The 23838-nt window shown below is 34.6% G+C and overlaps 2 protein-coding genes across 4 annotated transcripts in view; one reads left to right on the forward strand and one right to left on the reverse strand.

Annotated features, from left to right (window-relative positions):
* LOC126859464 (uncharacterized) lies at positions 1-2552 on the forward strand. Its single transcript, XM_050610778.1, has 2 exons — positions 1-501; positions 1413-2552. The coding sequence occupies exons 1-2, from the start codon at positions 425-427 to the stop codon at positions 2098-2100; spliced, it is 765 nt and encodes a 254-aa protein (XP_050466735.1). The 5' UTR covers positions 1-424; the 3' UTR covers positions 2101-2552.
* The window catches only part of LOC126859458 (tyrosine-protein kinase Src64B), a 46847-nt gene continuing 25542 nt past the window's right edge, over positions 2534-23838 (reverse strand). The window contains exons 2-8 of one of the 3 annotated variants that reach the window (XM_050610769.1): positions 11255-11485; positions 10555-10686; positions 10426-10456; positions 9197-9407; positions 8856-9109; positions 7967-8677; positions 2534-7866 (exon numbers count right to left, since the gene is read on the reverse strand). In XM_050610769.1, the coding sequence (XP_050466726.1) occupies positions 7652-7866; positions 7967-8677; positions 8856-9109; positions 9197-9407; positions 10426-10456; positions 10555-10644 (1512 nt within the window). In that variant the 5' untranslated portion in view covers positions 10645-10686; positions 11255-11485 and the 3' untranslated portion in view covers positions 2534-7651. Of the gene's footprint in view, positions 7867-7966; positions 8678-8855; positions 9110-9196; positions 9408-10425; positions 10457-10494; positions 10687-11254; positions 11486-23838 lie in introns of all 3 variants that reach the window. The other 2 variants (XM_050610768.1, XM_050610766.1) reach the window with 2 other exon arrangements.

Raw genomic sequence — 23838 nt, forward strand, 5'->3', positions numbered from 1 at the left:
GTGTCTTTGGGAGTTGCTGGTCTCCGATGCGCGCAGTAGCAGTGTTTATTTACGTACGCCATCGTCGTGCGATTAATTGATCGTGAGTTCGCGCGTCTCTGAAACTCGGATTCGACGCGGACGCCGTTCGTCATCGTTATCCGCCAACGCCCGCGAAGTGGCGAACGCGAACTGTCAAAGCGACAAGAGGGAGAAGGCGAGAGATCGTAACAAGGCCGCGGGATAATCGCTCGCTACGCCATCGTCATCGTGTATCGGTTCCATCCTATGTCGTCATCGTTGTCCCTGCTGCCTGCATTCTAACCTATCCGAGATCCATCGTCGCAGTTTGTTGTGTTTATTCTCGACCTTTCCGAAATACGCGCCTGTCAAATCCGTGATGCTACGCTCTCGCTGAAAATAGCTCGCAGCCAAGTGACCGAGTATGGGCGACGAGGACGACGTGCTGCCGGCGCGTCTGCAGAGGCTCGAGATTGATCGTCGTTCGACGAGTTGCCCGCAGTAAGCGTCTCGTTTCGTGTCGATGAGAAGAAATAACGTTGAGAAAGGATTGTAATTTTTCCATTGAGATACCGTATCCTGGTCTATCCTCTATGTTTACATTCGTGATCGTCGAACATGGGTGTTTTAAGCGATGTTGCGTTTAAAATTCTTTTGTTAACAACCATTAGCGTCTAAAGTTTGGCTTCTTTGTCAATCAACGTGTCTCCTCTATTGACCAATCGAGCTCTCGAAATGCCTTGCAACTGTGTACTCTGTGCAATCGCGGTCAAGGTCTGGCAATAACGTCATGGTATATTTGCAATCGTACACACAGACTTGTTTCGTTCGCCGAAAATCATCGTTTGCATATCGGATTCTCAGATTTGTGAGCAATGGTATTGGTTGAATAAAATGCGGCTCGAATTTATCGAGAAAAATATTTTAGACGTTCTATTTTTAGATTTGTAGACATCGAGATCCCGCGATGCTGGAAATAACTTAATAGTGTCAATAATAAATAGTCTTAAGAAAGGAACATCAAGTGAGAGAAAGAGAATATAACATTACTAAATTATTAAATATGGATCATTTGAAAGATATGTGGATCATTTTAAAAATATAATAATGTTTATATAAATGATATTTAACAATTGAATATATATATATATATATATACATTTATATACGTAGGAACTTGTATATCTTCAATATTTTTCAATGAAACTAAGGGTTAAATATTTCTTGTAATGTTATAAAATGCTTTTCCTTGCTTCTTTATTTTTCATCGCTGTATATCTTGATATCTTATATATTAAAAATGTATAGAAAAAAAAGTTATTTCCAGAATAAAGATCATAAGACATTTTAGCAGATTTATTCTCTGCACTTTTATAATATTTTTTTAGCAAAGTAATTTCTCATTCTTTCAGCATTGCAGCGACAGACAAATCAAAGGTGATAAATCTATTCAAGATATTTGGCGAGACTTCTGATAGCAGTTACTTATTTCGAAGGAGATCAATGCCCAACAGGCCTACTATGTTCTCAGTCAATCCAAAGGGCATTAAAAGTACAACGAACTTCAAGCCGTCTAAAAATGAAAGAGCGGAGAAAACCAAGAGGAGCATTGTCCTTAGGGAGGCTATTCTAAAGTTAAGCGATCTTCATGATGTTTCGGTTGATACGCTGTTCAAGGACACATGTAAACTTAGTATTCCTACTAAAAATTCCAAAATAATTGATAAATCAGTCATGAAGGACTTCAAGGCGCTGAAAATCAGTAAAGATTGTAGACAGGCCAAGGACGACACTAACATTCAAGATGATGAGTGCGAGCCCGGCAGTTTTCAGCGTGCTCGCAGTAACACGATGCCGAATCTAAAGAGGGGTCCTGGTCCAGGTGGTGGAGAACAACGAACGGCAACCGGTCAGTCAGATGTGAGTAGCAGCTCGTCTGGCCAACAATTGTCGAGTTCGCCGAACACTTGCTCGGTACAAGCACGTATATCACCACCTTCGTCGAGCGATGTCACGATCGGTGAATTAGCCGGTTACTTCGAAGAGTTCGTCCATATTCCAAAGAAGATGTCACATATGGCGGAGATGATGTACACTTAACTGTAAAGTATCTTGAATTATGCATGTATCACAGATATAAACTTTCTTTCCACGCACAGTTATTTCAAGCTGTGTCTATTTCATTCTCTATACGATATCATATCTCTGTTTGTTTATGTCTAATTTAATTCACTAAATTATTTTAATATACTTATAACAGACAATATTGGCAAATGAAGAAGAAAGCAAAAGGATATTTTTACTTTTGTTTCAATTTGTGTATAGTATCTCTAAATTATTAATATATATCATGTACATTTTACAATATAGCGAGATATCGATATACTTTTTTTTTAGTATTTCTTTATCTTTCATTATCTGTGCACTATTTTTTTCTTTAGTATATAAAAGGGAATATGGAATATTATATTATCTGTATTTAAAAAAAAACTTTTGTATTATGAGAGAGAAGAGTAATTGGTTTTAGAATAAATTACATAAACTGAAAAATACTATCGTGGTATTTATCGAGCACCCACACAAGCAATAGATGTTTTTATATGTATATTTCTGTATCTTTGCATATACTTCGTCTCGCATTAGCTATTTGATTGACAAATAAAATTTTTATCCTACGCAAATAAAAAAAAAACGTAAAACATTCTATAAAATACACGTTAATAAAGGTACGGTATTAATATGATACATAATATATTTATCTGCATAGGCTTACGACAATTAATAATAATATAATAATAATAATATAAAGTAATCATTAAGTTACTTAATAAGCTTTGGTATATAAACAATGACAACAGTGTATTGATCGTTTTCGCTTTAGATACAATACGAATGAAAATGCACGTCGACGCGCGATGATGCACGATGTGAAAAAGAACTCGAAAGAGAGCCGGGCGTACAAGAAAATATTGTTGACTGTTTAATGTGCGCATCACATGACACAGTTCCGTTCTGTAAACGATTATATCGTGGATAATGGCTATCCTTTTTAATGATGCTTTCGTGGCTGCCGCGAGACAATAATATCGATTTTTATATCAAAGTGAGTGAAAGAGAGAGAGAGAAAGATTTGTTCTTATATCACAGATTTACCGAAAATTTTATTTGAGCGGAGCCACGACGATAGTCTTTTTCTTTGAGGAATCGCGCGAAATCCACGCTTAATTGAGAATGTAATTTTCATTAAGTACAATATGCAAATCGCCGATCTCGCTTTGTTAGGTCGCCATATAATTTAATAAACGTCATTTGCAAATAAAAGTATATGTGGGAACGATACGTCCGAAGTATTTCCTCGATAAGTTCTAGAACGTATGATTTATGTCATTATCAATATTGCACGAGATTTACATAAATAATTATACCAAAAATTGGAAAATACTGCTTATTTAAAAAATGTATGTCTTTTTTTTACCGCATATTAATAAATATAACATTTATTACAATGCTCAATCGGTCGAAACATTATTATGTACAATTGTGCGAACGATAAAGTTATCGTATTTAATAATTTGAAAAAAAGGAAGCTCGCACACACAGTAAATGTGAACAGTCGGACATACAGTTCCCGATATCCCTGTTCGAGAGCTACGCGTATGGGCTTAATTTAAACAATATCAGTCTCTAGATCCAGTGGAAAAAGGCCACGAAAGGCCTTTACCATAATAATTTGTAAATACATGGTCCAAATGTGATCCGAATGAGAACAGTCTACGCGAATATATAACGCGAACGCTTCGGGTCGTTTGACAACTCATCACTTTCTTCAAACAACAGAAAAGTCTGACAAACATCTGAAACATGTCTAGAAAAGCGTTTTTATTTTTCAAATGTCTTTCAGAGATAATCTAAAAAGACGTTTGAAATTTCATAAAGTCCCCCCTCCCTTTTAGACGCCATAAAAAAAAATTTCTAAAAAATGTTTTAATTTTTAATCGTATCATATATACACTTATAAGAATTTTTATTTTGCAAATATCTTTAGGCGCCTTTATAATGTTTGTGAGACGTTTCTGTTGTCAAGATTGTTCCAGTTGATCTAACACGTCAGTGTTTAAACCCTATGCATTTCTAATCTACGACCTACAGCAGCGATCATCATCATTATTATTAGCGAAATTTCCAAGTGATCGTTCATTATGAGAAAACAAGTTTATCGGTATAAAACGCTCATAGAAAAAATGTACTGGACGTAATACACCTACTCTCTAACGCTACGTAAACGCGAAAGCCTTTTCACGTGCACTCTTCCATACAACATCGTTATAATTTCATTGAAAACACGTTGCGCGCCGTACTGTGTAAATATCGCCATCAGGATTCCATTTATGGATCCCGGGATCTTTACAAAGTCAGAGAGAGAAGACCGAAAGTAAAGACCGTGATATTAAACGCTATTTTATCTCAAACACATTTTCGTTTTATTTTATAATATCTAGTTAATCATTCTTTTTTTTCTGTTAACGTTTCTCTTAACAAAAAATAAAGACGTAAAATTCATATTGCAACGATGTTTTAATTTGTAGCCCAATAACCGACGGATGTATGAATGCCGTGCGTTATTGCTCACGATATTCTCCTGTTTAGCCACGATAGGAGACACGTGAAAAGAGGATCGCGCTGACACGTGGATGTAACAATTTTCTACGCTCGCATGCGCGCAACACACTCGCATTTCGCTTCCGATTTAATCACTAATATTTATCATATCGTAATCTATGGCTCATCGTGTTTATCGTGGCATAATAAAATGTATACATTCAATATCGATTGCACTTCGGTTAACCAACTCCGACTTTAATCGCATGTTTCTCTCTAAATCGATTTTAACTATGATATAGAGATAGAGAATGGGAAAAGAATTCGATTACCATCTCTTATATTGAGCAAAAAAAACTTGACACAAAAATGTTTTAGAAAAGTAAAATCACAAAATTATCTTTTTTTTTTTACATCAACAAGTTTTTGGTAATCTTATTTAATTCAGCAATTCAATATTTTTCTTCAGATCATAAGTTGAGACATGATTTAAATAGAGAAAAAGATAAACCTTCACATTAACAACATTGATAATGATGCAGATCCATCCACATGATTCCATAAACAATGTGGATTGAATATTTTCAGTTAACAATTCGCCATCCCTTTTTATATTATAGATTACAAATCTGATCTTACAGATTGAGAAGCAAAAGCGACAGTACTCATTATGATTTTAAAGTTTTATCTATTCACTTATAATAATTTCTCGACGCAACGATTTTTTTAATATATCCAATATAAATATAATATAAAACCGCCTTTAAATATCTTTTTGTGATGCTATTAATAATCTATTTTACTTTTTTGTATTTCTCAACTTCGCTTCTTATAAAGCTTAAATCACACTGATATTGAGGTAATTAGACAAAATTAAAATCAGAGCTGGTTTGAACCGAATTTGAAACAATCGATCCCATCTTGTGTAACACGCCTCGCGGAGACGATATTGAATTCTGGGAAATTGAATGCGGTTCGCGAGGATATTTTTTTTCCACCGAACCACGAAGAGAGCAAAATCGCCGATCCCGGCACGCCTATCATCTAAGAATCCCTATTCTAAATCCGTCGTTTGTGTATGTATCTTTTTTTCTTTTTAGTAGAAAATTTACAATTCTTCAAACACTTTGTACGAGTAACATCGATGACTTAAGTTTATCCGAGATTGCATTTTCGATTTCACTCCATTCCCTTAGGTTGTAAAATCCATCGCATCGATTTTTATCGCAGAGCTCGGAGATATTTTTCCTCACACGCATATATGCATTCGTATTTATCCGGATATTAATAATTTTCTCGCCTCTTTTGTGTATTCTAATTTCTATACTTTTCTTGTTTTCTCTCTCTTCAACAAGATCAATGTATTTTGCAAAAGAGCGTCGCAATTCACACAGCGACTGTCGAAATGAATAAATGACAACGCCAATTTGTGCGAGGTATTTACTGCGCTTTCGCAGAATGCTTGAATCAGGCTCGGAGACATATACTCGTGCATACTTGAGACAACTTATATGCTTAGATGATATTAAATGCATCAATATTTGCCATTGCGCCAAAAAAAGTAGAAAGCTACTGGATCTATTTATTTTTGGCAGACACGTTTTTTTTGTGCATGTTCGAGAGTTTTTGTCATCGAGAATTGCTGTCGAAGAAACTCTTGAACGAACAAGTCGCTCTCATGCAATAAAAGCACCGAGACTTTCATCAAAGTGATACGTATCGTGTTAATTTGCGTGTGTTTTTTTATAATCAAAATCAAATTATTGCATAGTAATAACAGGCAAGCATACCTATAAACTCGTATACACGATTCTTAGCACTTAGAAGGAATAAATCGTCGAACGTTAATATTGTCTCGAAAATAAAGCTCCGCGCAGCTGTGTGCAATAACCATTCCATTTGAAAATACTCTTTTTTTCGAATTCCTCTCGATGGACAAACTACATGAAAAATTCATAAATATCTTTTATATCTAATTTTCCGTCAGAGGGTATTCAGCTCTCCATTGAAAATTATACACTCATGATTGAGTTTCATCATAAACAGTGTGTGTATGTAATACCAAAACTTTTCTTGAGGACTATATATCCAAAAATTGGATTTTAGGAAAATTCGGATATAACCGATGAATCGGATGATCCGAGATCAATAAAATGTAAATACAATGTACTCTCGTACGACAAGTCACGTTCACAATACGCGCAAATACATACACACACGCGCGCACGCATACACTCTTTTTCACTTTATATATATATATATATATATCTCGTAATCATACACACTAACATACGATTATATTGTATAATCTATAATTTCGAATTTCTTCTGCAAACTTATATATCACGTTACTCTCTAATACCGTTTAAATTTACCGGCATTGCTAGTGTCTTTATTGTGGTTGCTCATCGTCAAAAGTATGAAAACATATTTAAGTAAGTCATTGCAGGTTTCCGAAGAAAAGGGGCAGGTTTCGTCAGTGCTCCCGCGATCTTAAGATTGCGTTTTTCGTTTCTAAGTATATGATTAAAACCTGATTGGTCATAAAGATTAGAATCTTTAATTTCTTCAATTTATTCCCGCAAACGGTACAAAAATACCGTGGCATACTCAACTTACAAACCATTTAACGTTTTCGGTACTAACGTTAACACTAAGGACACATAAAGGATAAGGGAGGAAAGAGAGACGGGGATCACAATCGAATTTTCGGCAGCATTTGACAGTGATAGTTTAGTGAGTCTGCGGCACTGTTTTTCATAAGTATTGGTCGCAAAAAATCCGTCGCTAGAAAAATTTCGCAGTCGAAAAAATGTCACTCGCGACAACGATGCGGGGTGGTATTGCGAGGGAGGTTCTCCCACTAGTCTTTTCTCTCTGCGAGAACGATATAGCCAATGCGCGAAGTTTTTAGTAAGGGCAACGAGATACGCGCTAAATAATTTACTTAGCAGTAAATACCATAAAATTCCATGGCACAATTGATGTGGGCTGGATGAAAGTGACCGTGTGGTGGCAAATAATGATTTTGCATATATTGATGGGCTGTATATCAGTCCGTCGGCGGTTCAAGATAAGGTATTTCGCTAGTGACATTAAACGACTCGAAATAGTGATTCAGGAACTCGAACGTGGGTCGCTTCTCAGGACTGGCATCCCAGCACTGTAGCATCAATCGATAGATGCTATCAGGTAGCGGATGGTTTAATGGTTTCGGCATACGGTAGCCCTTGTCCACTTGCTCGATCACTTCGCGGCCATGCATACCTGAAAGGAAAAATTAACATCGTACATTAATATGTAGAATCATAAAATATAAATACACTGGATAATAATCGTCGCGTGCGAAAAAAAAAACGATACACACCGGGATAAGGAACTTGTCCGTAAGTGAAAAGCTCCATCAGCAAGATTCCGTACGACCAGACATCGCTCTTGATGCTGAACCTACCGTAGACAATGGCTTCAGGCGAGGTCCACTTGACGGGGAACCTGCTACCCTGTTTCGGACAGTATTCATCGTCCTCAATCACCCTGGCGAGACCAAAATCGCAAATCTTTGCCTTGTTTTTCTCGCCGATCAGCACGTTTCTCGCCGCGAGATCTCTGTGTATGAGCTGTTTGCTCTCAAGATACTCCATACCGGAGGCCACCTGAGCCGCGATGTATATCAAATCTTCAAATTGCATGTACTTGCCATCTCCTTTCCGAAGAAAGTCCAATAGACTACCGTTGCACATGTATTCCTGTACGATGTAGATAGGCTCCTCCTTTGAGCAGACCGCGTACAACGCGACCAGATGCCTATGTCGGAACTGCTTCATTATAGCAGCCTCTTGCAAAAACGCCTCAGTCGACATAGTCCCCGGACGTAATGTTTTCACTGCCACTTCGATCTTGTTTCGCCACTTGCCATAATAAACCTTGCCGAAATTGCCGTTACCCAATTCCGAGATCAGCTGTATCTCATTCCTATTGATCTCCCATTTGTCGCGTAACTCGGGCCCGAGATCCCACATGTCCGGCTGTGGTTTCGGACAGGGTTTCGACAGTACGTGACAAAGACCCAATGCGTTCTCTAGATGACAGAAATACCCTCAAAGATGAATATCATTCAATATAGACACTTCTCGTTAACTTGATTTTAATTTTATTTCCGAAATCATTAATTGATGAAGGGGCAAGTACAAATATCAATATAATATTAACACAAATGTATTGAAATGTTTATTAAGATATTATAAAGAAGCACTTACTGCTGTATGCCATAACAAGAGCCGGTAAGCTGGAGAAGGTTTGATTGGTGGCGATAAAGAAACCGCCATTGTCAAGCGGCTTAATCTTATAATGTTTCACGTGATGGCCCCTTCCTTCTTCCCAGTCCTTCACCGACAAGCTGTAACCCCGAGGATTGTGCTCGCTCGGCCTCACCAAAAACGTACCGCGAGGATTCTCGTCGACCAACAGCAGCTTGCCCGCCTCCTTGCGCGACACATTTTCGAAAAACCAGCTGCAAAGAGAGCGATACATTGGATATATAATATTTCTCAACAAAAGACGCGAGAAGAGGAAAGGATAGAGAACAACGAATACTCACTCTTCACTCTCAACCGATCGCTCGACAGCCACAAAGTTCCAAGGAATCAGGCCTTCCTGTAGGGTTGTCAAGTGCAATACTCTCCACCAGTCCGGCTCGGAATCGTCGAGGACCTCCATTCGGTCACCTTTCATAAAACTAACATCGGTGCTTTCCCGCGCCGTATAATTGTACAGAGCCACCACGATCTTGTTGGCTCTTTGCGAGTGTGCTATATTGTGGAGAGAAGCGCAACATACGTCTTGTCAAATTATTCTCTGAACAATGAAGAAACACTAAGCAACTCGAATCGGTTAAAAGTGATTTAACTTTGAAGAATTTATATACTGTGGTTTGAATGAAAAACCTATGCTCATTATTTTATTCAAGGAGCTAACATATCCAGAAATGCATAGTACTATATAGATATATAGGGTATTTCTTAATAAATGTGGAAAATTTTAGGACATGATTCTTTGTCGAAAATTAAGGGCAGTCTTTCATATGCTCCTATATCTCTCTCTAAAAATTCCTTCAAAGGAGGATATGAAAATTAGGTTTTTTTTTAATTATAATTTTGTTGTTTTTTTCCAACATTTATTATAATTTTGTTTGCTTTTGTTATTCTAAAATTTAACTTCTCGTAACTCGAAACCTATGCCAATTAGCACGGTGCTGTAAAATAATGTATTTTATTTTTTTTTTCTTGAAATCTATTGATTTTACAAAAAAAAAAATAAAAGAAAAAAGTTTCTAAAGAAATCAAATGCATGCTTTCTAATGCATATTTTTAAATCATTACATTTCAGTCCGCCAAAGTTAAATATTTTAATTAAAGAAATAGTAATTAGTTGGAATTTAGTCAAATTAACAACCTCTTTTATCAGTGTATAGTTTTAATTTACATCTATAGATACGCATTAAATTTACATTTCAATTCTATAAAAACATTCTGTAAAATTTTATGTAAAATTTAATTTTCTATAAAAAAAAACAAAATTAATATAATTTTGTTGAGTTTCATTTTTTGATGATATAAATGAAAAAATAAATTTAAAGTCAAATTTCGTTTTTTTATTATTGCAATAAATATAATGATCATTCTTATACGTCGAAGAATGATCTGATGAAAATTAACCGATTCGAGTTATCGGCAGAAACATTGAAAAAAACAGATAGAAACAACACAACGATTACCAACGCTAAGCAATTTCGCAATAAAATGTAAGACTGGATTATTTGCAACAAACCAAAGTCTCTATCTTCGCCCAGACGGCCATTCTAGATAAGAACAAAAAAGAATAACATAAAATACACACATGCAGCTTTAACAGGCGGATTCGGTTTACGGGGTTGTTGATGCGATATCTGTAGCTTACAGGGTGTCGGCCTCGGTCGGATGATATCCGCCCGAGCTTGCACGCCTCTCTGATTTGGGTCGGCGGTGTATCGGTCCAAGGAACCTCCATTGCTGTGCTTTGAGCTGAGTGCCGTCTCTGCCTTCTTATAACCTGAACAGAGAGAAGAATCCGTCTCTCGTCAAAGGGGGGACCGATCCGATGAGAAATATATCTTTTTGTTTGTATGAATCTTAAGTAACAAACTCTCTCGACTGAATCGACCTGTTTATGCACCGTCTGATCTAAAATAAACATTTTCCTTGAGAATTTGTCCCGGAAATCACAGTATCAATGTATGAAAATTTAGAATAAAATTAAGAAAATAGAAATTAGCAGTTATTAAATTTAATTGATACAGCGTTCGTTTTTAGCGTAAAAGACTTACTGTGTCTAGGCTTTAACACAATTTTTATCCATACCTTGAAAACGATATTTTTTCAATTCTTCGGAAAATTAAATTCGATTATTATATAAATAGAAATAGAAATAGAAAGAGAGAGAGAGAGAGAGGGAGAAGAGAGGAATATTTTTCTAATCATACTAATTTTAATGCAACTAATCGATTTTCATGCCACTACGTTTGGTTGATAATTATTATAATAAAATATAATGGAATAATCTTACATATGTGTTATCGATGCAATAACAGATAAAGTAAAATAGAAGATAAAATATTCACCGATTGGTTGAGGCTCTTGCCGTTTACTGCAACACTTCCCCATGCTGGATCTCGTTCCTGATCAACCTCTGCGCGGATCCTACGCACCTTCTATCCTGGATCCATTTGCAGGACAAACCTCCATCGTCCGGTGAAACTCGGCCCGGATGGCCTGCAACGTGATGTATCGCTACGAATTCTCAGAATCCTCTCGCCAGTCCATCCATCGCCGTATTATCAGACCTGCCACTCCTGCAACATAAGAGACAAGATCTATCATGATTCCGTGCGAGGATTATTATCACGACAATAGTCACAGGATGCAATGTCACGATGAGAGTTCATGAATTACAGTCATTTGACAACGGGAAGTGTTACTATGCTTCGATGAAGTCGATGATGTAATTGCGAAGTCATCGTGAAAGGACATCGCAATGACTAATTACAATGTTATTGATAGCGTCATCGTCGTATTACAATTTATTTATAATATAATTATAATTTATTTCTCGTTATTGTTATTATTCGCCGATTAGTCTCTAATCGGACCAATTATCAAAATTCTCTAAAATAAATGTGTAAAAAGCAATTAAAAAAATATTAAAAGATCAAAAAGATAATATTACAGCTTCTTCTTTACGTACTTGTAAGCATTTTAAAATTTACATAATTTTTTATACATTTTATGTATTGAGATTACTCAACACAGCCTCAGTACAAACCGACAATATACACTCTAATTATAAAATCACCTCAAGAGTGGAGACAACAGGATTGTAAAGTACGGAACGATAAAGTAACAAAAGGAACTCTTGTAAAAAAACTCCGAGAGAGTATCTTCGCTAATGATCGACATCCGCGAAAACTCGTGGCCAATTTTACTTAACAGAATAACTACCGCTGCTCAACCAAAAGAAAACAATCATACAAAGAAGAAAAACCAATAAAAAAAAAAAACTACAAACCATCGATGCCAAGCATCGATACCAAAGTGCCCTTCGGATCATTTCCCGTATCATTAAACAGAGCAAACGGTTTCGCTCGTTCATCCTCACCGGCAACATGCACAGAGTTTTTAATTAAACAGTCAGACCAGAAAGAGAAACGATAGAGTTTTCGAGGAGAGAGCGTATCGAGATATGTAGGTATATAGAGTGTTCGGTAATAGATGTATGTGTGTTGTAACACTCGACGATATTATTGAAAAATATAAAATAATTTTTCCCTTTACACAGAAATGTGTCGAGAACAGTTCTCAACAGCGTTTAAAATTATAATTATCAGTTATAAATATAAATTTTTGTCTAGAGGATCGAAATTTTGATCATGTTAAAATCTATATATTACTACATGTATTATAAATCATACACTTATATTTGTTTACTTTATTTTTTGAAATAAAAAGAAAAGATATTTTTCTTAATTGTGCTTTATAACCGTAAATGAAGACATATATAAACACTCTTTTAGCTCAAATTTTTTGCAATAAAACTTTCATGGGGGGAAAAAATTATTTCAATTATCAACAGGCAAAATAGGGTCGGCCCTGCTCGACGAATGCGCCCATCACCCAACCATCTCCGCGTTCACAGACATGAGAAACAATTGTCGAGGATCGATTTTGGATGTGGGTCGGTCCTACCCTAGTGCCGAACCCGAGGAAGCGGTGGCGTACGACCACTACCGTTGTCTCTCGTTCGATTAGCAGAGCTCGACGAGAAACCGCTATAGGACAATCCGTCGGTGTACACCATCGCTGGCCCCTATCTATGTTTATATGTGTGTACTTATGCAACGGGGTAATACACGAGTAGCGAAACGATCGATATTCTACGGTGTGTGTTCGCATATACTATATACTATACGATATACCGTCATCCCGCAGAGCTTTTACGTAGCGGACAATGCGCTTCTACCGTGGACAAAGATATATTAACGTTAGCATCGGGACGAGGCAGCCTGATCCAAGCCATCGTCGGTTCCCGCTCTTAGGTTTTATAAGAGAACGGAAAATTGTAACAACTAAGCTTAAATAGTTATAATTATCATAAAGACTTTACTTATTGTTAGATTCACTACTTATCTTATTGGTGACAAGTATGTAATAAATTTTTTTATTAGATCTATTAGATCCATCTAAAATTTTGTGATAAAAATATTCGATGAATAATTATTAAAATGATTGAAAAATATCGAGCACTTTTTGTAATATAAAACAAATATTGGTTGAAGAATCCTATTCTTTATATATATATATATATATATATATATATATATATATATATATATATATATTAGTATTATAAACATATAAAACATATAAATAAATAAATATTATTAGTATTATAATATGTACATATTACGAAAAATAAGTTTGTGACTTGAAATATATTATGTTGCATAAAAATTGCTTTTTATAATAAAATATTTTAAATTATATAATTACACTCTGAAAAGAAATTCGAAATTTGTTAATAAATTAATAAATTAAAGAATTATTATGAGTATTCTCAAATGTATTCTATTTTATCTGAAATAAAAAAAAAACTATTTTTATCTAAATATAACATATTTTACAATAAAAAAAATTCTTATTGCATTTTCCTATATAAGATATAATCTAGCTGAATAATATCGAACGCAAAATAATTTTCCTATAAATCACTGCTATTAGCATCGTCACTCATCTTTATTTCCGTTTATGATTTCGCGGTACAACAAAATACTCCATCCTGTCTCATACGATAAAGTATAACGACTAAAGCGTTTTAAAACGACGTGAGAATTTACCGGCCAACGACGCCGCGTGTAGATACTAGCCATAAAAATAGATCGTAAAAAACAAGAGAGTTAGTTATTGTCGCCCGATGCAAAGTCTCTTTCTCTCTTTAACTCTGTTCTGGAGTAACAACTTTGTTGTTTCTCAACAGATCGCATGCTGACAACTTGCCACATCGCCTGCATAAAGTCGTAAGATGCAGTCAAAACACCTTAATGATATTAAAGGCGATAACGGAATTTCTCCGTTGAAATATTATATATACATGAAGCATCCCATTCAGAAAAAAAATTATCAGAATGCTAAATTTAAAAAATGTCAATTTTCCTTCATATAACTCATTATTATCAATTTGTACCATAGAATTTTATTTAACAAAAAAATCTATAATATAACTATAATTTATAATAAAATTGTTTGTCTCGTTAATTATTTTTTGTTAATTATTATTCATATCAAAACTTATTTCCATAATAAAATTTTTTCAAATTACTTTTATAGCTTTGTTTATTAGAGAACATTTTTATCTTTCAATTATTAAACAAAGTGCAAACATGCGTGTGTGTGTGCGCGCGCGCTCCCCTTTTGCTAATCTTATTTTCGTACTAATCGATAACGCTTACGCGTCCGAGGTAGACAAAGGAGCAACCACAATTGCGAAGTACAAGGTAAAAGTTTGCGCGTTGAAATTAAAGATAGAAGGGATAGTATGTGCGAATCCCGAGTTATCTCGTTGACGTTATATGGGTGGAAGCGCAAATGCGTCATGTCTTTGAGCATTGATTAAGTCCTCCAACTAATGCTTCAAATTGATCCGTGAGACATCCAATTAAAAAACTAGCTTTTCATTCGTGAAGATAATTTGTGAAAATTATGAGGATCGTAAAGGTATTTCATTCGTAATAATAATCTTATTAACTTTTTTCACTTTATTTCTCATTGTATAGGTAAAAAATACAAATAATTTTAAAAACTATTGAAATTTCTTTCTATTGATAAAGAGAGATAAAAATACAAAGATGACGAGTAAAGTTCGAATGATAGATAACAATCACATATTGGAATCTGGAATCGAATCATGGAGTTTCGAAACTTCCACCTATCACGACAAGAATCACAAATGACTGTAATATCGCATGAAAAATATGAAACTTGCGATTCCGATTTCAATCGGCGATATTAATCTTCTGCTCCATTTACAATTTAAGATTTAATCAGAAAATCCTTTCTTTTTTTTTTGTTTTTTAAAGTCCTGAAACGATTCGGATTCGTATACTTTATTTTATATTATTTTATAGAGCACTCATAAAATTCTATCTCATTACAAAAAAAATTGTAATAATACATAGTATAAATTTTAATATATACTCATATTTTTTAGAATCGCATTTTTATTTAGAGTTGGAGTTTTTTTACAACCTTAGATTATATTTATTTAAATATATATTAATATAATATTATACATAATATTTATTTATTAATATATTTATTTAAAATACTTAATATGTGTTACCATTTTATTTACAAAATCTGCAATAAATAAAATTTAAAGACAAATTCTGGTTCTTTCAATTATTTTCTTTTAAAGATATTCCACCGTGAGAAAATTTTAGAAATGTCTGCTTTTATTATTTCCTTGAAAAAAAAAAGTTTAAATTTTTTGTTGAGCAACGGAATTGGCGGATTTCCGTTAAAGATGTGTCGTGATTATAAGAGCAGAAAAGCTGATTACGAAGAGCTTGGCTCTCTTTCGTTTCTCGTCCCAGTCAATGTTTCTCAATCACGAAGCAAAACGGAAATGCGTTATTGTCTATCTTTCCTCGCTGTTTAGCGGTAAGGCAGACAAAAGCCTCTCTCAATTGCACGACAATACACGGCGTGTGGAAGCAAGAAGATGTCCATGTTTTCATATTTTAATCCTCGCCGTTCGCGCTATCAGCTCTCCTCCGAGAGAAGGCCGGGCTTTCGCCAAGCGTATAATTCATAAAACATTCATCAGACTATAGTATATGCCGTGACGGAGGTTTTGTTGCGCGGCAAAACGCCCGCCACTGGATTCTGTTTTTTCGCGTTGATCTTTCATATCAAGAGGAAATCCTGCTTCTTGTTGAATCCTTCAGCTACAAATGATATATCAAGTCTTGACACACCATTTAAAAGATAAGTTGTTACGCTTGAAAGATTTTAGTTGGAAATTCAAATTAATGATGTTTAAAAAAATGATCAATTTAATTGCTAATTAATACAGCTGCTCTATAATAAATTAAAGATTAGCAATAAATCGAAATTGCAATTTTATTTAATTAAATATTAATACGGGCTACTGGAATGTTTGCGCGTGTAAAATCAACATAAAATTTAAACAAATACAATTTATTATCGCAAGAAATGTTATAACGTGAAATAATATATTGAATGTTAATAATATCATATCCTATACATGGCATAAAAATATGCGCTATGCTTGCTGAAAGATTAATAAATTCATTGAAGAGCGATTGCGAAAAATAAATCAACACTTTTTAACGAGAGAAAAAATCTATAATAATAAAATGATGTAAGTAAATAATAAATTTTCGTTGACAGACTAGAGATAATATTTTTAGACATCGATTTTATATTAAAGAAAGAAAATGAAAGATTTACTTCTTTCTTATTTACATAACTATTCCAACAGGGATATATAAAATTGCCTTTCGTTCGTTGTTGCTCTACATGATTAGTAACAATAGAAAATCTCAGAAAACTATATCGAATAAGCAGATAAATACTAAAACAATAATAAAACTTAAAAACTTTTGCTCGGTTACAGCTCCATGCGACTAACTGGAGAGGAAACGTACCTTTATCATTTCCGACAATGATATAAAAAATAATATTCTACACTGCAGTCGTCGTATATTTTTAGTCGAGTTCGCGAACAATGGAAAATGACAGATGCTTTCAGGCAGTTCAACGAGTACATGCCAACAAAACTCCCTCTATGAATTAATGTCACGGTGGAAGATAAGGAAAGAAAGGGGGACAGAAAAAGACTAAGAAAGAGAGAGTTTAATCGCGCAGGTCTCCGCGAAGCCCTAGACTAAATAAGGGCTTGATACGCGTTGTTTCATGGTTGTTTCCCGCGCGCGCGAGGATGCGACAGGACGCGCGTACTTAGAAGAGGAGGAGGGCCCGACCTGCCAGCAGTCATGACTGACAATGAGTCACGTAAGGTCCGTGAGTCACGGGTGCACTTCTCAGGGATCGAAGAATGGATGTCGTTAAGGGCTACCGACCTGAGAGAGAGAGAGAGAGAGCTTGCTGTCTGGGCCTGCCATGAGGCCCCGTAGGGCCTACTTACGATTCCTTTGTATCAGCTCATCGGTTACTGACACGACAATGCGACACGTGAAAAATAGGGCGCTCGAGAGATAAGTTATAAAAACGCAGAGTAAAGACATCTACTTTAGTCGAAGTGTCGGTCTTTTTATACGTATCTCGAAGATGGAGAGACACGTATAAGGTACCTTTGATAAAGTCTCTTCTCGTCAATAATGGAGTGACATTTTTTGTTTTTCTTTTCTATATATTTCAACGTGTAATCTCTGTATTTTCTCTGAATTTATTCTTGTGTATAAATCGAGAAGACAAAAATGTTTTATTAATATGTTAAAAACAAATGTATTAATGTTTAAGTCAAAACAGAAATATAATATTATATCTCAACGCATATAATTACTATTTGTATTTATATTATTACTCTATTTTTTATATGATAAAATAATATATATATATATATATATATATATATATATATATATATATATCATACATTATATGTATAGATTGGATCCAGATTAAAAAAAAGTCAACTTGTACAAAAATAAACAAAAAATATATATATATATTTTTTTATTGCGACGATGATTTTTAAAGACTGTTTAATTACAGGCATTAAATATTCATAAAGATAAAAGCATGCTTCTTTATTTGGCACGCTAAATGGAATAGGAGAATTTGCAAGTTATCAATATTACGAGACTCCACGGCGCCGTTCTGTCTAGATCAAGACATTAATAGTCAAAAATGAATAAGATCCTGGGGGCCGTCTCGTGTACAAAATACTGTTTGCCCCGCGTTCGCCATCTCGTGAATTACGTATCTCGCTCAATTGGAGCGGTAAATCGCCTTTTTTTACTTCTTCCTTTGCTCGCGCCGGACTGTTCAATTTTTCTCCTTATCCGCTCGATGCAAGCGCGGGGAAAGCCGTAGAACGCGTTTTGAGATACTCCAAGGCCTCGTCCGACAGTTAAATGGGATCGACTTCGCCTCCATTCTCGTCATTTTATATTCTTGCTTGTCTGTCCGCCTGCCTGCGCTCTGCTTAACGTGTTTCGCGAACGCATACGTATATTCCTCCTCTGTAAAACCAGACACTTCCCTTGGCTTTATTCTACGCACAGATAGTGGAAAAATCGAGGAAAATGAAAAACCTGAGAAATAATCCTGCCTGAGAACAGTCCGATGCCGAGACTCGTGAATCTTTTAACGCTTTTAATCCGATAGCGGTATTCTTCTAATCACAAATTTTCTAATTTAATTTCAATGTTATGTTTCATACGTAAAAGTAATTAAATCAGAAGTAAGTAAATTAAAAGACAATATATGAAATCCAGTTTCTGTCTTATATAAAATTTATTTAAAAAAAAATTAATTTACATAAAGGAAGATTAAAACCGTAAAAAAATATATAAATATAGACCATCATTTTTGACATATTTTTGAATTATTTTGGTTTTATTATTATCAATATCGTAATGATAAAGCTTCTCAAATTTTTTATATATTTAGTCCTTTTATTATTATTAATATTAATAATATTAATAATAAATATAATATGATAATAATAAATATAATAATATTAATAATATTATTAATATTATTTTTATCACTATTAATATTATAAATATTTCCTCCGATTGTTATTTCTGTTTTTCATTAGAAAGAACAAGTTATTTACAATCTGTTAAGAATTGAGCTTCTGCTTTTCATTGAATAACCGGGCGTTTGACGTTTCAAACTTCCCCGCAGCGTTTCTAGGAGCGTATTCCGAGAGAATTATAAACGACTGGATGGCCAACCTTCCGGGGGATATTAAGAATTCAGGGAGTACCGCACGGTTCGCCGCACGTTCAAGCATATAGATGTGAGGAAGCCATTATTGCGCGTTACGATCTACTGCCAGCTACCAATAGTTCTACACGATATATCTACGAGCCGAATACTCCGAATATTTCGCTCATCGCAGACACTAAAACCCATGAAGCTTGTTATGGGCTATCATCGCCGGGGCACATCGTTACATTCTACGTGTTAATTATAAAGCTTAATTAATTGCCCGCAAATTACCACGTAATAGGATACAGGGTACTCCATACCTAACGAGCCATTTCTCGTTTATAAATTCCGTGGAAAGCCAAGCATATGTCGACGAATATGAAAGTGAAATTATTTAAATTCTTTAATAAAACAAGATATAATGGATGATAAAATGTAGTCTTGATAAACTAATTATTTTTTGCAAATTTCAATTTTTTCCGCATTGAAACTATCGAAAAAAAATCACCACTTTTCACAATCTTTCATTTTGATATTCGATATCTTATTGTTAGTAGAAACTGACAGCGCTTCAAAGAAATTCTGTTGAAAGCCACTCTCAATTGAACGATTCATTCATAGATGCTCTCTATATAATTTATTTTTAATAATTTATAAAAAATACAAAGAACAAATTAAAACGCTTTAATATCTTTCATCAAATTCCGTACAAAAAAAAAAAATACCTACAAAAATTTTCTACACTTGTTATATAAATTTCCATAATTTTCTGCAAAATATCTCTTCCATTCATATTGAACAATCCATAATCATCTTAATACTCAGAAATCCATTATACGTAGTTTTGTCGCACACTTTGAAGTTCCCGATAATGTCGATAGATATTCCATTTCAAATATATTCGTACGAATCGAGCGCGCACAAATCGGTTTGAATAGTCATTAATATTTTAAAGGTCTCCACGGTCGGTAAGCCGTATTATCCCGTCATTACGGTCGAATGCTTAAGAATCGACTTTCACATACCGCCGATATCGAGGGCCCAGATCTAATCATGGCAAATCTATGCGCGAACGTAAGCGGGCGGGCGTGAAAAACGCGGCCAATGTCGAGGAGGTGTCGACACGATCACATTGCGCATTGCATCGCGACAGGTAGGTGACGGTGTGTACCCCCCGCGTTAAATCGATCCCTTTACCGAGACTCGAGAAGGCGAAGCGATTAACTTCGCGACAGCGAGCAACGAAAGGTGAAAAGATGCGAATAGAAAAAAAAAGGGTGAATAATCGAGGAAGAATAGAGAGAGGCTCTCGAGCAAGAACGTAGGATATCGATGCGGGATAAATTCTAATAGACTCACAAACGATCTCCGAGGTATTCTCTTTCTCTAAATAAAAAATTATTAAGATATTTCTAGAAAGAGAGAGAGAGAGAGAGAGAGAGAGAGAGCAGATGGCTAGTAAAATAAAAAATAAAAATCATTCAAACATAGCTTCGTTTAACATCCTTATAGTTCAATTTATTGATAATAAGAAATATAATATATTTTGAATATTCTTTTCATTACACAGGCTATTTCCTAAATAAGTACACAAACTTGAAGAGGATATTTCTTGATTTATCTCCTTCAAGTTTGTGTTTATTTACTTAGAAAACATTCTGTATAAATTATATGTTAATAAAAAATGCTATTGTAAAAGGTAAATCTTTATATAAGTTTTGGAAGATATTAACTATGTGACTGAGACGACAGGTTTGAAAAGACACGCAGGGCAGCAACTTCAACGTAGGGGTGGCACGCGAAACGCTAACGTGGGGTAAACGTCTCTCTTCCATCGGGCCGTGCTAATGCTTCGAATCTGCTCGGTCTTCCGGCCAACGCGCCGACAAAGCTTTGATACCCTCGTACAGTTGGAAAAAATCTCGCGGAAAAGACCGAGATGACTTAACGGAAGGGAATTACCGGAGGAAAACGAGATTCGAGAAAATTGTAATTATATGCATAAAAATTGTATAATACGCAAAATATTTTTAAAAATATTTAAGGAAGAGTTGAAAATTGTATCAATATAGTGTATATAATATATGTGTATGTGTGCACTGGATATATCAAGTATAAATAATACGAAATAATTCATGTATATAAACTTGATTTATGTTCGCGTTATATTTGCATATCATTGTATCAAAATTCACTCACTCTTCGAGAAAGAGGGTAAAAAATTAAAATCAATTTATTAAATATTATAATATTATAATATTATAATATTAATATTATAATATTATAATATTAAATTATATTATAATATTATAATATTATAAAAAATTAAAATCAAGCTATTCATAAATAATTTCGTTTTAAAAATTTATAAAGATTTATGCTGATTGTTGTTTTTAAATACATTTAGTGCATCGATTTATATATGTCGTAGACAGATTGTATAATCCGTCATTTTATAAAACGTTTTAGGCGTTTTATAAAGTGTGGCTATATTCTCAAATCATGATTGAAAATGAAATATTTTACAATCTGATTAAGAATTTTAATCTTTTTATAAAACGCTAACAAACGACCCGCCACATTGTCAAGCGCAATGATTTATACATCGTTTTAAATTCTGATTGATTTATTTTATGAATGGCGCGTTTTTATCGACCATACTTTATTTATATATTTAATAAAATAGTCATAGTAAATGTGTCTTTTTTTCACGCTTATATTTCTTTTTATTATTTTTTTCTCACATATTATTTCCGAGGATTTTATTTATGTTATTTTTATAAAATCTCAATTGTAATAAATACAAGTATTCATACAAGCTTTTTCTTAGTTAGAAATACACATAATTACCGCTTAATATTATAACATAATTATCTATTAATTTTCTATAAATAACTGACAGTTAATAAAACAGCTGAAATGAACCAGGCAGAATCTAACACGATGACAAATCATTGCGTTTGACAATGTGGCGAGTTAGCGTTTTATAAAAAGACTATAAAATATTTCATTTTCAACTTAAATTTGAGAATGTCGCCACACTTTGTAAAATATTTATACGTATTATGATTAATTTAAAATGACGAATTATGTAATCTGACTACAATATATACACAAATATCAATTAATTGGTTATTCAATATCGAAAATGCCACGTTACCAAGCTTACCAAGATTCGTCCGCTTCTAACACTCTTGCATTTTTAGACATCTATCTAAAGAAATGCGCAGAGATCCGGAAGTAGGTTACGAACGAACGGCTGCACATAAACTCCCCGGGCACGTGTAAATTACGCGTAGAACACGATTCGACGATATTTTTCTCGCGACATGTTGACGCGATAAATTATTGACCCGCGCGTTCACGTCTTAATAAAGAGCGCACGCAATTGCAATTTGTCGACCAGTCTCGATCTTTTCGTGTTGTGAAATTCCTCGGATTTTAACGGAATGCACACGCAAGAGTTTCGCGTAATGCAGTCGCTTAAAGTGCATGCGTGCACTCGACGACAAGCGGCAAATTCTCACGCGGCGCGACGATGCATTTCGTCTCGCGGAGCCGCCGACGCGACGACGCTTGCTACATGTTTTTCGCCTTTCCACTCGTCGGATCGGATTTTCCATATGCACGGGAATATCGTAAGAACGAATATATACGCGAGAGGGCTGCAGGGAAAACTCTCTTTCGTCGAGGGTAGAGATCGATCGATGCGCTCTCGCCGGTTCGCCCGGAAACTCCGTCCAGAAATAAGCCAGCGAGGGAAGAAGATGGGACGCAGAGAAACGACAAACCTGGCTTTTAATGATAACTCGTGCGAGGATTCGATCGCAATTTTATTTATTTTTTTTTTCTCTCTTTGGAGTTTTTGATTCTAGCCTAGGTCGATCCATTGTCTAGGCGCCATTTTCTAAATTTTGGATTATTTATTTATTTAACGCACTGGCAATATCGATTAAGATTATCATAACATATTAGTTTTGCAAAATAACAATGGTCCGTGCAATATATTTTAGTCATGAAAATCATACAATTCGCAAATGTTCTAACGGATGAACGCTCGTAAAAAAAAATTAAATATTCTCATATATATAATGATGACAAAAGACGCAAATCATAAAAAATAAATAAATAACATAAATAATAAACAAAAACATGTCTATCCCCGATTGGACTCTCTTTAGTGCTAAATAAATGAATAAATAGAAAATACAAAACAGTCAGCGATAAAAAGTCAGAAATTGCTCTCAGAAGTTGCTCATGGACTTTTTTAATATGATTTTTGATATCATGATAAATAAACGGACTTGATTTTAGGACTGAATATGAATGACAATTCTTAAAATTTTTAGAATAAGTTTTTCCTCCTGGACAAACTCTCCGTGAATTTTTATTAAATATCCTGTATTATTTATATTTCATATATCCAGAGCACATGCACATATCTACTATATGCATTATTACTGTACATTTTCAACTATTTCTTGAGCATTCTCAATTATCTTACATTTGAGAGATTAATATTTCCTTCCACTCAAAATTCCCAAATTGCGCATTTTACCTCCCCCATTGCCGCACCGCACGTAACAGCTGTATATTATTATGTTTACGTGCACTTTCGCGACAATATTACGTGTTGCTCTCCGAAACGAGATGGTTGTTATACTTTCCGGATTATAGCGCGATCACCCGGACGACTCGTGGATTAATTCGGCGATTTTCAGATTTC

The sequence above is a fragment of the Cataglyphis hispanica genome, chromosome 3 (assembly GCF_021464435.1).
Source record: "Cataglyphis hispanica isolate Lineage 1 chromosome 3, ULB_Chis1_1.0, whole genome shotgun sequence".
In the NCBI taxonomy this organism is placed as follows: Eukaryota; Metazoa; Arthropoda; class Insecta; order Hymenoptera; family Formicidae; genus Cataglyphis; species Cataglyphis hispanica.